At 36.9% G+C, this 14,398-nt stretch overlaps 3 protein-coding genes across 5 annotated transcripts in view; 1 reads left to right on the forward strand and 2 right to left on the reverse strand.

Moving 5' to 3' along the window:
- LOC127842548 (abasic site processing protein HMCES-like) overlaps positions 1-6,926 on the reverse strand; it is a 45,968-nt gene extending 39,042 nt beyond the window's left edge. For both annotated transcript variants that reach the window (XM_052372106.1, XM_052372105.1), the window contains exon 1: positions 6,787-6,926. In XM_052372106.1, the coding sequence (XP_052228066.1) occupies positions 6,787-6,806 (20 nt within the window). In that variant the 5' untranslated portion in view covers positions 6,807-6,926. The remainder of the gene's footprint in view (positions 1-6,786) is intronic.
- The window catches only part of LOC127842550 (zinc finger MYND domain-containing protein 19-like), a 249,057-nt gene that overhangs the window by 12,395 nt on the left and 222,264 nt on the right, over positions 1-14,398 (reverse strand). The window lies entirely within an intron of this gene.
- LOC127842544 (serine/threonine-protein kinase N2-like) overlaps positions 11,910-14,398 on the forward strand; it is a 73,770-nt gene continuing 71,281 nt past the window's right edge. Inside the window, exon 1 of one of the 2 annotated variants that reach the window (XM_052372090.1) lies at positions 11,910-12,175. In XM_052372090.1, coding sequence (XP_052228050.1) covers positions 12,143-12,175 — 33 coding nt within the window. In that variant the 5' untranslated portion in view covers positions 11,910-12,142. Of the gene's footprint in view, positions 12,176-13,307; positions 13,393-14,398 lie in introns of those variants that run through there. The other variant, XM_052372089.1, reaches the window with a different exon arrangement.

Here is a 14,398-nt window from a genome sequence, read left to right on the forward strand (position 1 = left end):
GGTGAAGGCGGTATAGAAAGTTTGTATGCTATTGTTGAGTATATTGGAACCTTTCCTGGACTGGCTGCACATGGAAATTCGGTAAAAAAAACACAGAATTCTTAAGAACTCCTGACTATGTACTTGACGATGTTCGGTTCTTATTGCCCAAAATGCATCCCCAACAAATTTACGCGATGCTACAGTCAAAATACGACGAGGTTACCAGACCGACGAGTATCGCTCAGATACTAGACATAAAGAAATATGTGAACAATACAGCCAGACAAGATGGACAAGGGCATAGAAAAAACATGGCTGATCAAATAGTTGTAAATAGACCGAACCGGTTGGACTTGGTGGATGACAACTGGACAAACAACAATTGTGAGTCCATAAATCATGTTCTGAAACAGTCAATTGACTGGAAGACAAAGCCCTTGACTGAACTTGTGGATACGCTACGATCCATAGTTAACCGACAATATCGGGACTTAAAGAGTGCACTGCTGGGCACTGGAGAATACAGACTGTCTGAAATGTTCCGGTCATTCAAAGTCTCAAAATCTGATTGGATTTCTATGACGGACGGACAGAGAGACAAACACTACAAGAGGTTCCGGACGACTCTTTTAGATTCCAAAGGTCTCATAACCTCAACTGACACACAAACAACCATAGTCGCACCAAAGACTCATGGTAAAAAACCTAATCAGCTCAAGCGAAAGGTCAATGCTAAGACTACGACCATCAAAAGAAAAAAGGACTGAGCTTGCTTTTGCTTGACAAGTACGCCGCGAATCTCTTGTGTGTCGCGTGTTAACACGTGGTGATAACTTTTCAAGTAAAAACTGTCATGCAATATGTGGTGGTAAGTTTTCAAGTAAAAACTGTTATGCAATACGTAATAGGTGTTTAGATAACATTTTACAATGTTTCCTTATTTATTTTAGAATTTGCGATGTATAATTTCAAAAAATTATATGTATAATATCAGAAAATTATACAATGGATTTACGCTTACACATATTTCATGCTATTTTAATCTTGAAGTACATGTAAATGTTCACTTGTTACATACATTGTCAAACTATTTAAACCTTTTACATCTTACATGTTATGTTAACCTTTGGAAGTGCTATACAATTTAACAGCAGTTTCCATAGTATTACATTTACCCGATAAGTTCACGAATGTGTAATTCGGTAATCTATATTCACTTTTTAAATTAATTCCGACATGTTTAGCAATTGAAAACATTGTGATAAAGGATAACTCTATTACATTTAAGTTCCTTAAATATTTTTGTGTACATGTTCATTTACATATCCCTCTTTTATTTAATATAATTTGTATGCTTTTGTTGATGATGATGCTTAATTCATTTATAATAAAGATATAATAAGATATAAAAAATCCATTTGCTTTTTACTATTATTGCTTTTTCCATTACCGTAAAAACGCAGTCATAAGTCTACCCGGCTCATAAGTCGGGGGGGTATACTTTGGTACCAAAATTGGAAATTTTGTGTATGTAAGCTTCATAAGTCGAGTCAGAAATTTTCTGTTTACGAATTTCATAAACGGACGCCATTTTAAATGTACATGAAGTTGCGGTAGTATTCTATACATTACACATGACGTAACTGTGGAACTGTTGAACGTAGGCAAAGCCAACACATGTATTCTAAATTTTGTTTAATATATTCAATACGATTTATTGTGGAAATGGAAAATAATATTTTTCAATATAGACAAGCAAAGCATAATCAACCATATAGAAAACAACATAGAAAACTTTAAACAATACGATCTTATGTACATTGTAATATACACAACACATTTAATGGGCGGATGAATGTTACCTTCATAGCACATTTAAATCCCTCGAAACTAAAGTCACTGTCACTATATACATCAAAATCCCTCGAAACTCGAGTCACTATCACTATTGAACAGAGCTGCGGCTTGCTCTTCACTAAGTTGATCACAATACACATCCGAATCGTCAATCTCAGACACTGGCATCTCGGCATTCTCGGATGATGGACCTCTCGTCCCGAGTTTGTCGTTTATGGCATCATCCTCTGATCCACACATGCTTTTGGATAGTCCGCTAGCACCCACTCACACACTGTTGCCAGTCCTGGCCGCCTCAGGTTTCCGGCTTTCGTCAGGTCACGCGGGCGGTCGACCATCCAGGCGTTCCACTGCTGGCGCACACCGACCTTGAATGGCTTGTTTAAACAAACATCCAGGGGCTGTAACACTGAAGTGCACCCCCCAGGTATCACAGCCTGATGGGTGCGCAGCTCAGCAAGTCGTCGCTTAAAGCAATACATCAGGTGGACACTAAACATGTCCCACACGAGCAACGACCATTTCTTTAGTCACCCACCAGGTCGCTTGCTCCACACGTCCCTCAGCCAACGCTCCATAACAACCTCGTCCACCCATCCTTTCTCCTGGACGTACACATAGATCCCTGGCGGGAACTTCTCTTTCGGGACAGTTTTCCTCTTGAAAACAACTGCAGGTGGCAATTTCGTCCCATCAGCCATGCAGGCAAGAATCACCGTAAAGTGACTCTTCTCATAGCCAGTGGTCCTGATTGAGATGGTTTTCTCGCTGATCGGGTTCACCATGTTTGAACCTGGCATGTCGAAGCACATCGGCGTCGCGTCCATATTCCCGATCTGAGACAACTGGAAGTTAAACTCCTTCCGCTCCTTTAGCACAAAGCTGTTGAAGGAGTCCACCTTCTTGTCCACATCAGCAGGAAACTTCGTGAGTCCTTTGGCGCAGCGTCAGCCCGAACCGATTCATAAAGCGGGTACACCAACCCGCCGATGCCTTAATCACCGAAACGTCGATGTCGTATTTCCATTCCTTCGCCATCACCTGCGCCTTAAGTCTGATGGCACTGCGCGAAACAGCAAACCCACATTGCCGCTGATCTACTATCCAAACATTCAAGTCCATCTCCATAGCGTCATACGGACTGATCCGCACAACACGCCGTTTTTGTTTGTTAGGTCCACTCACAATTGTGTCCTTATTCTTACGCCAATCACGCACTAGTTTCTCACTTATACCAAACTCACGTTCAGCAGCACTGTTGTTATTTAAATTCTCCGCAAACTCTATCACACGTATTTTAAATGCATTGTCATAAGCCTGGCGTTTGCGTTTACCAGGCATTTTCAAAGATTTATCTTAAGTCCAGTTGTGATTGTTTATCTAATTAATAAATGGTTGCACTCAATAATCCACGCAAGTAATTATCCACAAACTATTTTCCGCTTTTAATCCGATGAAACAATATTATCACTGTAATCCAATCTTTGTACTTTTAATCTGACTGTCAAAACAATTGATTAGTGTCTCGGTAAAACGTGTTTTATAACAATGATTGACATACCCAAGAGACCGCTAACTCCACCTTTTTCTCTGAATCAGTTTCAAAGGCGGAGCTATACACGTGCTCAAGCATAATGGGACGATTGCAAGCGAGTTACAAACACGCGATTAGTTAAGCATATCGCTTCTCTAAACAAAGGAATCCAATTTTGTCTGCGAGAAAGGTGTTCTTTATGGCTTCTTGACAGGAAACGGCTTTCCTTAGATGACGTCAAACTGTCGATTCACACATGTTGCGAATTTTCACGAGACTTTAAATGATGTCCTTGATTCTTTGTTTACATGAACAGTAAAAAAACAACAACTGCTTACATGAAGACTTTGGATTAAATTATCAAAATAAAAACAAGAGTAATTGCAAACTGTGATTATATTAATTGGTAAGTATCAGTAAAAATACGACGTTTTGTTAGTTGTAAATCAACGATTTTTTTTTTATACAACAAAAACAACTATTGCCGCGGGGATCAATCTTCATCAAATTTCATTATTTTTTTCATGGAATTTCATTATTTTTTTCATGGACCACCTCATAAGTCGATACTGTTTTTTAAATCAAATTTTGGAGGTTAAAAATCTCGACATATGACTGCGTTTTTACGGTACTCCATTTATAACTTTCAACTACCTGAATTACACCTTCAAATCGCACACCCAACTGAATGTGTAATTCGTTTCTCGGGTAAATATGGGAGTGGACTGGAATTCGGTGAAAGAGTAATTCGGTCCTCAATTAAATATAAAATGTGTAATTCGGTAATTACAGTACACTCCATGCGTTTCCCCTAAAAACGCGCTCCCTCCGCGGGTTTTTTTCTGCTAGCGAGTGTTCACGCGGCGTTGAGAGAGCGAGGTGAACTCGATAAAACGCTCGGCATTACGCCGCGTTTGCTAATTCCCGCGGCGTGTATTACTTTAGCCTAGTCGGTAAATGCAGACAATTCTTATCAGTGACCGCCGCGCAACGCCGCGTTAGCAGTGTGCTACTGGGCATGCCAAAAATAAAAACATTGTTATAATAAATTGTTTAAAAACTATAGTACATGTATAAAAAAGATAATTGTATAGAAAATTAATACGTTTAAAAATTATGTTTTTTAATGCACAGGTACGTCTACAATATGAATGAATATAAGACATTAGACAAATTAATATTTAAATCATAACACATATAAGACAAGAATAAATGTTCCGTAAAATTTCCAAATGAGAATAATAATTGGTAATCCGAAACACACTACAATTTTTAATGTTAACACGACGTTTACAAATGCTTCCAATATACAGTCATCATGTATATTTCCCGACAAAAGCGCGAGAAAATTATGCTGCAATGTACAAGGTATACTCCTGCAAAGCCTGCGTGTATTGATTTTTTTTATACAAACTATAGCCCAGAGAACATTGAATTTTGTTGATTTCGGTTAAAAGTTTCTTTGGTATTTTTTAACAAAATTATATCGCGAATAAGTTGATATTTCCTCCAAAATAATTTCAAATCATACACGCCGAATCTTTATCGTTACGGTATTTTAGTAGAGTAATTATTTTAACAGTAATTGTACTGTAAACTGATTAAAGAAGACATCTGGGCGGAACTGGATTTTAAGTGTTTGACGTTATGAAAACACGCAAAGCTTGTCTACTGACCTATTGTGTAGACTGCTGTCTGCGGTGTTTTGACAAAAGGGATTAACATGTGTGAATGTCACTCTGCCGATTTGGTCCATAATTACTGGTAAACATTGTTTTGAATGTCGACACAACAAGAATACAACTGTGAATATTAAATGCAACTATCAACTAAATAGTTACCACCTTCTTTTAGCAATCAATGGAATAACCTAACTTCAAAGAGAAAATAAATGCTTTAGCAAGCAGAGAATTGACTTTGTTCCGACAATTAAAACCATTCCTTATGCATTCGTTGAACGTGTTTACTTGAGTAAGTTATGCCTTTAGACAGGAAGCGGCTTTTCTTTGATTACGTCAAACTGTCAATTCACACAGATTTGCAGGATTTTTAGGGTCCTTGGTCATTTGTTTACATGTTCAGTATAGAAAATCACCTGCTAACATGAAAACTCTGGATTATATTATCAAAATAAAACAATGTTGCGAACTGTGTTTATATTAATTGGTAAGTATAAGTTAAAAGACGACGTTTTGTTTGTCGTAAATCAACTAGTTTTCTATACAACAACAACTTCTTCTACAACCACGTCGGGATCGATCTATCTTGGTTGTTTTTTTTAATTGTAAATATTATACTACATGTACATGTATGTACTTGTAATAAATGTAATTTTATTTGAAAATCAGGAAGTCAAACAATATTAAATTGATCGTTATCTCGTAAAACGCGGAGTTACCCCACATTGCCAACGCCGAGGGCTGCCGCGTCGGCTTATCAGTTTTGCCAATCGTTAACCGCCGCGTCCAAAATCATGCAAACACACGTCTGGCGAGATTTTCTTAATCTCCCTCCAGGTCAATCACCGCGGAGTATGGAGGGAAATTGGGGAAAACGCGTGGAGTGTACTGTACTTAGCAATTCTTTATCATGTTTAGGCTCTTATCAAATTAAAATCGACATATTGAGCATTTTCATCATTGTGATAAAAGAATAAATTAAATATTTTAAGCGGAATTTGGTTTTATGATATGCGCACATTTCACCTTTTCCAACTGTCATCTTAAAAGATTAAAAGCTGAAACATAACACAATTAACAAAACTATGACGCAACCCTAAAAAATGTAGTTTACTATTAAGTTAAATAAAAACCATGTCAGTTAATTTTGGTTGAAGTATAGTGTAATTGGGTAATGATATTCGGTACTCAGTTTTTATTCGGTGAAAAGTGGAATTCGGTTGTAATTCGGGGAAAAGTGGAATTTCGGTGTTTCCAGGCACCCTGATAATGTACCTCTTTTGGGGGGTATATCCACAATTCTTATGTAATTAACGCATCAAATCACAAACACGCAGCGTCATTCTTTCGCAACACAATAAACAAAGGTTCTCTCTAGCCGGACAAATTTCCGCGAATGAATTTGGGCATGCGCAAACAATGCATAGGCCATGCAAACATTGACATTAACTTCACAGTCACACGCAGTAACAATACAAAATTATCAATAAAAGTATAAACACAATAGTAGTTGAATTTCTTATAGGTGGAAACACTTGTTGTTTAAGACAATTGAAGTGAATTCGTATTATTAATGATTGAAGTGTAATAATATCAAAATGTCATATATGCATATCCGACCCCGCATATCCGAAACGAATTTTGTCCGAAATATTCGTTTTTGAATCCATAACATTAAAGCGAATGGTTAAAATGTAAATAAATCACAACTCAGAAAATCAAAGGCATGCATACCATGCTGTCCTTCCACACATTTCCTATAGGTGATGCTAAAGCGCAACTTGTATAGCATTTAAATAACAAGGTTTGTTTACTTTCCCGTTTCCCGCTAAAATGTCAGAGAATTAGTGTTGTGTAAAATTCGGATAAGGATATTACCAGCTATCCTCCCGCCTGGCGCTTCTTTTTGTTATCCGATGCAGCACTCCATTAGATAGATACCGGACTGTGCAAGGAGTTTTGTGACCTGGGTAAAACCAGTTCTTGGTGTCTTTGAGAAAGATCTAAAGAACGCTCCCAAAGTGGGGATCGAATCCGTGATCTAGGCAGACACCATATCCACATCGCCACTATGATTCAACGGATCATTTCCTTTCATCGGGTAGACTTTGCGGTAAAGAGTTTAACCGGGAAATTTAGGTAAAGAACGGGATAAAAAAGAGAATTAAAAGATCAACACTAAAAAAAAGTACCAATTTTATCTTAAATATTAGGTGTAAAGACTACGTATAATTAAATTTCAAATGTATGCTGCATATATAGCCATTGCGTAAGGCTCGATTGGTCATTGTCGGCTCGGGTACTACTTACATGTACCTCGGGTACTCTTAAGTATACTTACATGTACCCCGGGTACGGTAAATATACTAAATCGTACCTAGTCGATATTAGACTGTACCCGAGTTGTATTCCCGCAAAAAACCGATGTCGTAAAACGCGCTACCGATTATCTTAAACAAACTTCTCTTTAAATAAAAACTGCATCAACATGCTTTTTGAGTATGAGTTTCGATAATATAGAGGCCATTTTACAGAAAATTGACATAAATGTGAATATAATTTAATTTAAAAAAAAAAGCCGACAACGACCGATTTAGCGTCAAATTTCCCGGGTACGTTTTAGTATATGTAAAAAAATAAAAAAAAGGCGTCCCTAACTTGCAGTAGAATAAGCCAAATTAACTTTTGGAAAATATGCCCTTTCAAGTTCGAAGTATTTCTAATTTGATACACGCGTTTCGAAAAAGCAAATCACAATTATTGTAATTACAAAATCTTTACTTTCGGGTTTGTATCCATAATGCACCCATACAGTGACTAAAAGCATTTGATTTTTCTATGCTCTTCATTTATTTATTTTCATTTCAAAAGCAATCCATGTTTTACACGATTGGAAATAAAAATGTACGGTATGTGTTAATTATTTCTGCAATTTAGCTCTCGACTGCATAGTTGTGTATAATGCCCATATGTAAAACATTGGCGTTATAGTATGACCTAGACCATTGAGCTAGATACGCTGCCTTGTACGCAGCACTTACTTACTAATCATCTTCATAAACAAACTGACATATAAGGTACCAGCTTTCTGCCGTCATCTGGATATGTCGATCGGAACATTTAATTCTGTGCTTCGCCCCATGAAAGTATCTTCTTGCTCAGCTCACAAGTAATAGGGCACATTCAGGTGGTTTAAGGACGCCTTTATTTTTTCCTCTTGTACATAACACGCTGTTTCAATAAAGAAAATTTATTTGGCAAATTATATCAAGATTGTCTGATAAGTGGTAAAGTTACAGCCAGCGCAAGCTATACTGTGCTCATATTTTAGCCATGACCTTTAAGTGTAACCTTGACCTATGAGCTACAGATAGGGGTCTTGCGTCTTGCTTGGAAAAAATCACATAAATTTCTGATGAATGACAAGTTGCTTTATGCCAATATTTCAACTTTAGCCTCTCAATGTGACCTTGATTACGGGAATCGTGTTTTGCAAATGACATGTCATATTCACGCGCTCAAGAAATGTGTGGTTAGTTATTTTATAAAATTGCCAAAATGTTTACCTTAGAGTTTTAAGTAATTCTTGTCCTTTGATCAAGGATTATATAGGTCTTAAACGCGACACGGAATCTTCACATACTGGACAGTTATTATAAATTTGAATGATGACTTTATTAATAAATCCTGGACCATTTGTATTGTGGCAAACTTTTAACTTCGCTTCCGTTCTAAAAGTGTTGCTAGTAATATGTCGGTTGGTCGGTTGAGCGGTCGGTTGCTCTGAAGGGCCGCCAATTGGTTGGTCGGTCACTCACTTATTTACTCACGGATCCAGGCATACAATGAATGAATCAGTGAATGAATATTTATTACCCCAATTAAACTTTTTGTTACAGAATATTGTTTATTTTTTAATAATATTGAAAATCGAATGCACTTGTAAAATGTTTTATCGACCTTAAAACTTTATATTGTATGATGATTAGTAAATAATAAGTGAAAACAGCACAGTACAGTACAGGTAACTGTAAAATAACAAGGCGACTGTACTGCTGCGTACATGAAGCAGTTTTTGAACGGAAAACACAAAACAACGACGTTAACATCGCAATTTAATTTTAATGTGCACTGAAATGATGAGGGCCAAATGACCAGTTACGTTAGTATTGGAACCCAGATTATTCGGTCGCCTCTACGAAAACATCACAGACATCACGGATCCAAGATTCTTAGAACACAGTTAGAAAACGTATCTCAAAATAAATTTGACTTAATATATCATACATTTATGTATGTACATGGACAATTTAATGTACTTCCCCATGTTTTCACTATATAAAACCTAAACATTATCAGTGTAATTCACAGTGGAACACATCTTCAACGGCAGGGTCATCATGGAAAAATACCTGCAACACCAACGTGAGCTCTTCTGCAACTTTACCAATCTTAAGAAAATTTCGACCCTGTAAAGCACGATATGGTATATGACAGGTTCTGAGTGGGTTTAACATTGACAAAGCACTGACGCAAGTGGACTCACAGACCTCACCGGCGAGAACATGGAAGAGCTAGGTGACCAGTTTCGAGTTCTTTGAAGTAACCTTGTCAAAGAATGGTATCAGTACCGCCAAGGTCCGTATAAGAATGGCCAGGACGACCGCAGCAATCGCTAGACTGAGCAGGTTCTAGACAAGCAGTTCTATCAGCTATCATACCAAGTTCAGGTTATATAAGTCTCTGATCACCATCATCATCATCATCATCATCATCATCATCATCATCATCATCATCATCATTATCATCATCATCATCACCATCATCATGCCAACTATGTTGTCGTTATTTCCGGGTCCTGAGTCTAAATTATCAAAGACCTATAAAATATCAATCAATCTATCTATCTATCTATCTATCTATCTATCTATCTATCTATCTATCCTATCTATCTATCTATCTATCTATCTATCTATCTATCTATCTATCTATCTATCTATCTATCTATCTATCTATCTATCTATCTATCTATCTATCTATCTATCTATCTATCTATCTATCTATCTATCTAATCTATCAATCTATCAATCTATCTATCTATCTATCTATCTATCTATCTATCTATCTATCTATCTATCTATCTATCTATCTATCTATCTATCTATCTATCTATCTATCTATCTATCTATACTGTCTAACTCCCCTTGCGGGTATTATTGACAGGTGCGCAGTCATTGCAAGATAAAAGTGTTAAAAGTGAATAAGTGAGAAAGATAAAAGTATGTTCGATAAATCATGCATGGTGAAGTGATTTAAAGTTAAAGCTGATAAAAACATGTCTCTCGGAGTTCAAGGGGCAGAAGGGGAAAGCAGGGACCGCTTAAACCCTTCAAGATCAGGATGTAATACTGTAGTGGCAGGGAGGTTGTTCCACATCACAATTGCACTTGGGCAAAAATGAAAACTTATAATAATTTGCAGTGGTATGGATCTGTCTGAAAGAGAGGGGGTGCATGTGACGAGTGAATCTGGTGGGTCGCTCGATATATGATGGCAGCGGCACGGTTACTAAACCTTGAACAATTTTGAAAAAGATTATTAATTTAGTGTCATTTCGTCTGTCTTGTAGGGTCTGCCAACCAAGTTCCTGTTGCATGGAGGTGACACTGTCATATGGAGAATAATTATGCTTGACCCAGCGGACTGCTCGACGCTGTACTTTTTCAATTTTTTGTATATTTCGTAAAGTGTGAGGACTCCATACGGAAGAAGCATATTCAACCTGTGGTCTAACTATTGTCTTGTATGCCAGCTGGCGAATGTTGGAATTTCTTGTCTGTATGTTCCTGCGTAGAAAACCAAGAGATTTATTAGCGTTATTTGTAATTCTATTTATATGGGTGTTCCAGGAAAGGTCTTTTGACATGTCCACACCTAAGTATTTTGCATTGTCATCAGTTTCTAGTATTTGTCCATGGAGTCTGTAATTTAAAGAGAATTTTGATTTATTTCTGGTTATGTTTAAAACTTGGCATTTACTTGGGTTGAACTCCATGTCCCAAAGATGTTCCCATTTCATAAGTTTATCTAGATCTTCTTGTAGAGTATGGCAGTCATGCATATTGTTGATTGTTAGATAAACGGCAGTGCCATCTGCAAATAAGCGAACTTGAGAAGTAATAGATTTAGGTAAGTCATTTATATAAAGAAGAAAAAGTAACGGACCAAGCACAGACCCTTGTGGTACCCCAGATGTCACTGGTTCCTCGGATGATAATTCTTCATCTAGAGCAACACGTTGAGTACGACCTATAAGGAATGATTTGATCCATGAGAGAGTATCTTTATCCGCACCATGTTCCTGTAATTTGAAAAGCAGTTTAAGATGGTTCACTTTGTCGAACGCTTTACTGAAATCAAGCAATATTAGATCAGTTTGTTGTCCAGATGACATATTTCGTGCCAGGTCATAGATGAGTTGTAGAAGTTGTGTTTCGCAGGAACGCTTTTCTCTGAAGCCATGCTGTAAGTCATAAAGTATGTTATATTTATTGAAGTGAGCTGATAGATTTAAGGAAATTATATGTTCTAAGGATTTACATTAAATACAGGTAAGAGAGATAGGACTGTAATTTGCGGGGGCTTCTTTGTTTCCTTTCTTGTACAGTGGTATTACATATTACATATATATATGTAATACTCTAGTACTAGGTCTTTAATTGAAATTATGTACGGACCTGAGAGTTTGTAAAAGGCCCGATAATATTTAACACATTACCTCTATCCGGGATTTACACTGTTACCTTGTATCCAATAGTGAAGTTGATTACAATTCGTTTCATACTCATCTCTCGCTGTGTTTGATTAGTCGAAACTTATGTCATGTGACGTACCCAATGTCATCAAATCTGCGAGCCCAAATATTTTACCGATAAATTTTTCGCCATATTATGTTTTGACATTGCCCATATTTGCATTTATACGTTGTTTATGCGTTTAACATCGATGTAACCCAGAAACATCGCTCGTACGTTGAGCAAACTCGCTCACTGTGTCAAAAACTTTCGGAAATAATAAAACTTTGTCAAATATGGCGACCGAAATGGGCACCTCCTATTATCAGGTGAGAACATGATTATCTCGTTTATTTGATAAACATTCATTGTATACACAATCGCACTCGTTTTCGTTACTCTCTGTCATGTGTTTATATGCTGCGTAGTGAAAGCATATCATGTCAGTATTGTTTAAAGGCGTGTTATGCTGGACAAATTCATGAACTGTCATATTTTTTCTTAGTCTTAGAATTCGGCATTTGATACAACATTTGGCAGCGTTACAACTACACATTTTTATTGAACTTATACTTGTATTACATTTGCACAAATATTCTTCAAATATGCAAGGTATTTTTCTGTTTTTCATGCTTTTTAATATTTTTCGATACCATGCAAACTGCTCGGGGAATGACTTCCCCATTTTCAGCCTTTCAGTTTGTAGAAACTATTTTGTTTTCTTTGGGAGTTTTTTTTATTGATTGTAAGACGACAATAGCACCGACAGTTACAAATTACTTTTATTTCTCGGTACAGACTGTTGAAGTTGTGCATATGCATATCTTTACAGGAAGATCTAGAGGAATAGGAGGGTGCTGCGCCCTGCTCCTTATTTGGTTCCTCCACCTGCCCTTTTTGGCTGGCCAAGAAATAAATATTTAATACCTTTTGTAATTCCATATATTTGAGCAAGTATTCAATGTTTTAAAACCTCAATTGTAAGCATTTGATTCAATAAACCCATTTTTAACTTTTAAAAATATCACTAACTTGTCTGTCCTTTTAAGCAGCACCCTGTTACCTTTTTGAATCTTAAATGTTTCTCTAGTTATTTTGCAATAAAGCAAAGAGTGTGGTGTAGTGAAGTTCTTGAATGTTAAGTGAATATTTGTAGTAATTGAGTTGTGCTTGGAAAACTGGGAAAAATACATGTGCAGTAAGTGTTGTCCCAGATTAGCCTGTGCAGTCTGCAGAGGCTAATAATTGACAAGAAATCGCTTTTCTGGTATTTTTCGTTTAAAGGAAGTCTTTTTTCAGCAAAAATCTTAGTTAGGCGTAAAGTGTAATCCCTTATTAGCCTGTGTGCACTGCACAGGCTAATCTGAGATGACACTTTATGTACATGCATTAAGATCAGTTTTCTCAGAACGAGGCTCGTATTGATAATTTTTTTGCATGCTTATTCTGTCGCAGTATGCCAGCTAAAAAGGGGTCGTCTCCGCAGCATGAAACAATGTTGAAGATAGCCAAGAGACGGCTATCAGGGTCTGGGTCGGCTAAAGAGGTGGGGTTTCTTTGCACGGCAGCACTTAGTCACTGGTTTCAGTTGTAATAACTGCAATTTTTTGTTGGTCTTTAAGGAAATTTGGTTTGGGTTTCATTATTTGGGGTTAAGGCCTTTTTGATATAGTGCAATTCACATCATGGACATATTCAGGCAGTCTTTGATTTGTGCATAGCAGTTTTTGAGAATGCGTGTTTTACCCCCAAAAAATGTATTGATTCAACTGTGTCACATCTGTCTTCTTTGAACAGCAATAGAAGGTTATATTTTGACATGTTGATTGAAATTAACCATTGTCATTACTTGCTTAAAATCTTTAAAAACCTAGTTATCCATCGCAAATAAAGTTTGACTCGGGTATATTTGAGTCACCCTTTTTACTACAGTTTGAGTGATGATCCCTTCAACGTAGTCTTCTTTTATGGCAGATGCATACAATTTTTGGTTTTTGAGTGAACTGTTTCGGCATTTAACAAGTGGTTTAATTGAAACTTCAATTTAGTTTAAATATTTAATCACCATGAAGTATAGATGTGCATGCAGCACGACACAAATTCGCATGCAGACAGCGATTTTTTTACCCTATTGGGAAAAAGAACCAGTATCAACCCAATTGGGAAAATTGTGCGCGAAAAACCCTGAAATTGGGAAAATTTGCTTCGTGAAGTCTTCATATTTGGACATTGGTGTATTTTGATCCCAAATACTTACAAATTGATAACTAATGCTGTTAAGTTGTCAATATTTTATTATCTTAGGTTCAAGCCATAGAGCTGCATAGGGAAACTAACTGAATGTTGCATTTAGGTAATTAAAAAAAAAAATTGTGGGGGGGGGGGGGCTTCAATTGGGATTTTTATGCTCCCCCAAATATTTCGGGGAGCATATAGTTGCCAGTTTGTAGTTCCTTACTTCCTTACAGGCCTTACTTTGTTACTTCCTTTCGTCACACTTTTGCTACTGTTTCTCATAGCACCTTCGAAACTTTATCAATCTCTTTCATATT

Source organism: Dreissena polymorpha, chromosome 8 (genome assembly GCF_020536995.1).
Source record: "Dreissena polymorpha isolate Duluth1 chromosome 8, UMN_Dpol_1.0, whole genome shotgun sequence".
In the NCBI taxonomy this organism is placed as follows: Eukaryota; Metazoa; Mollusca; class Bivalvia; order Myida; family Dreissenidae; genus Dreissena; species Dreissena polymorpha.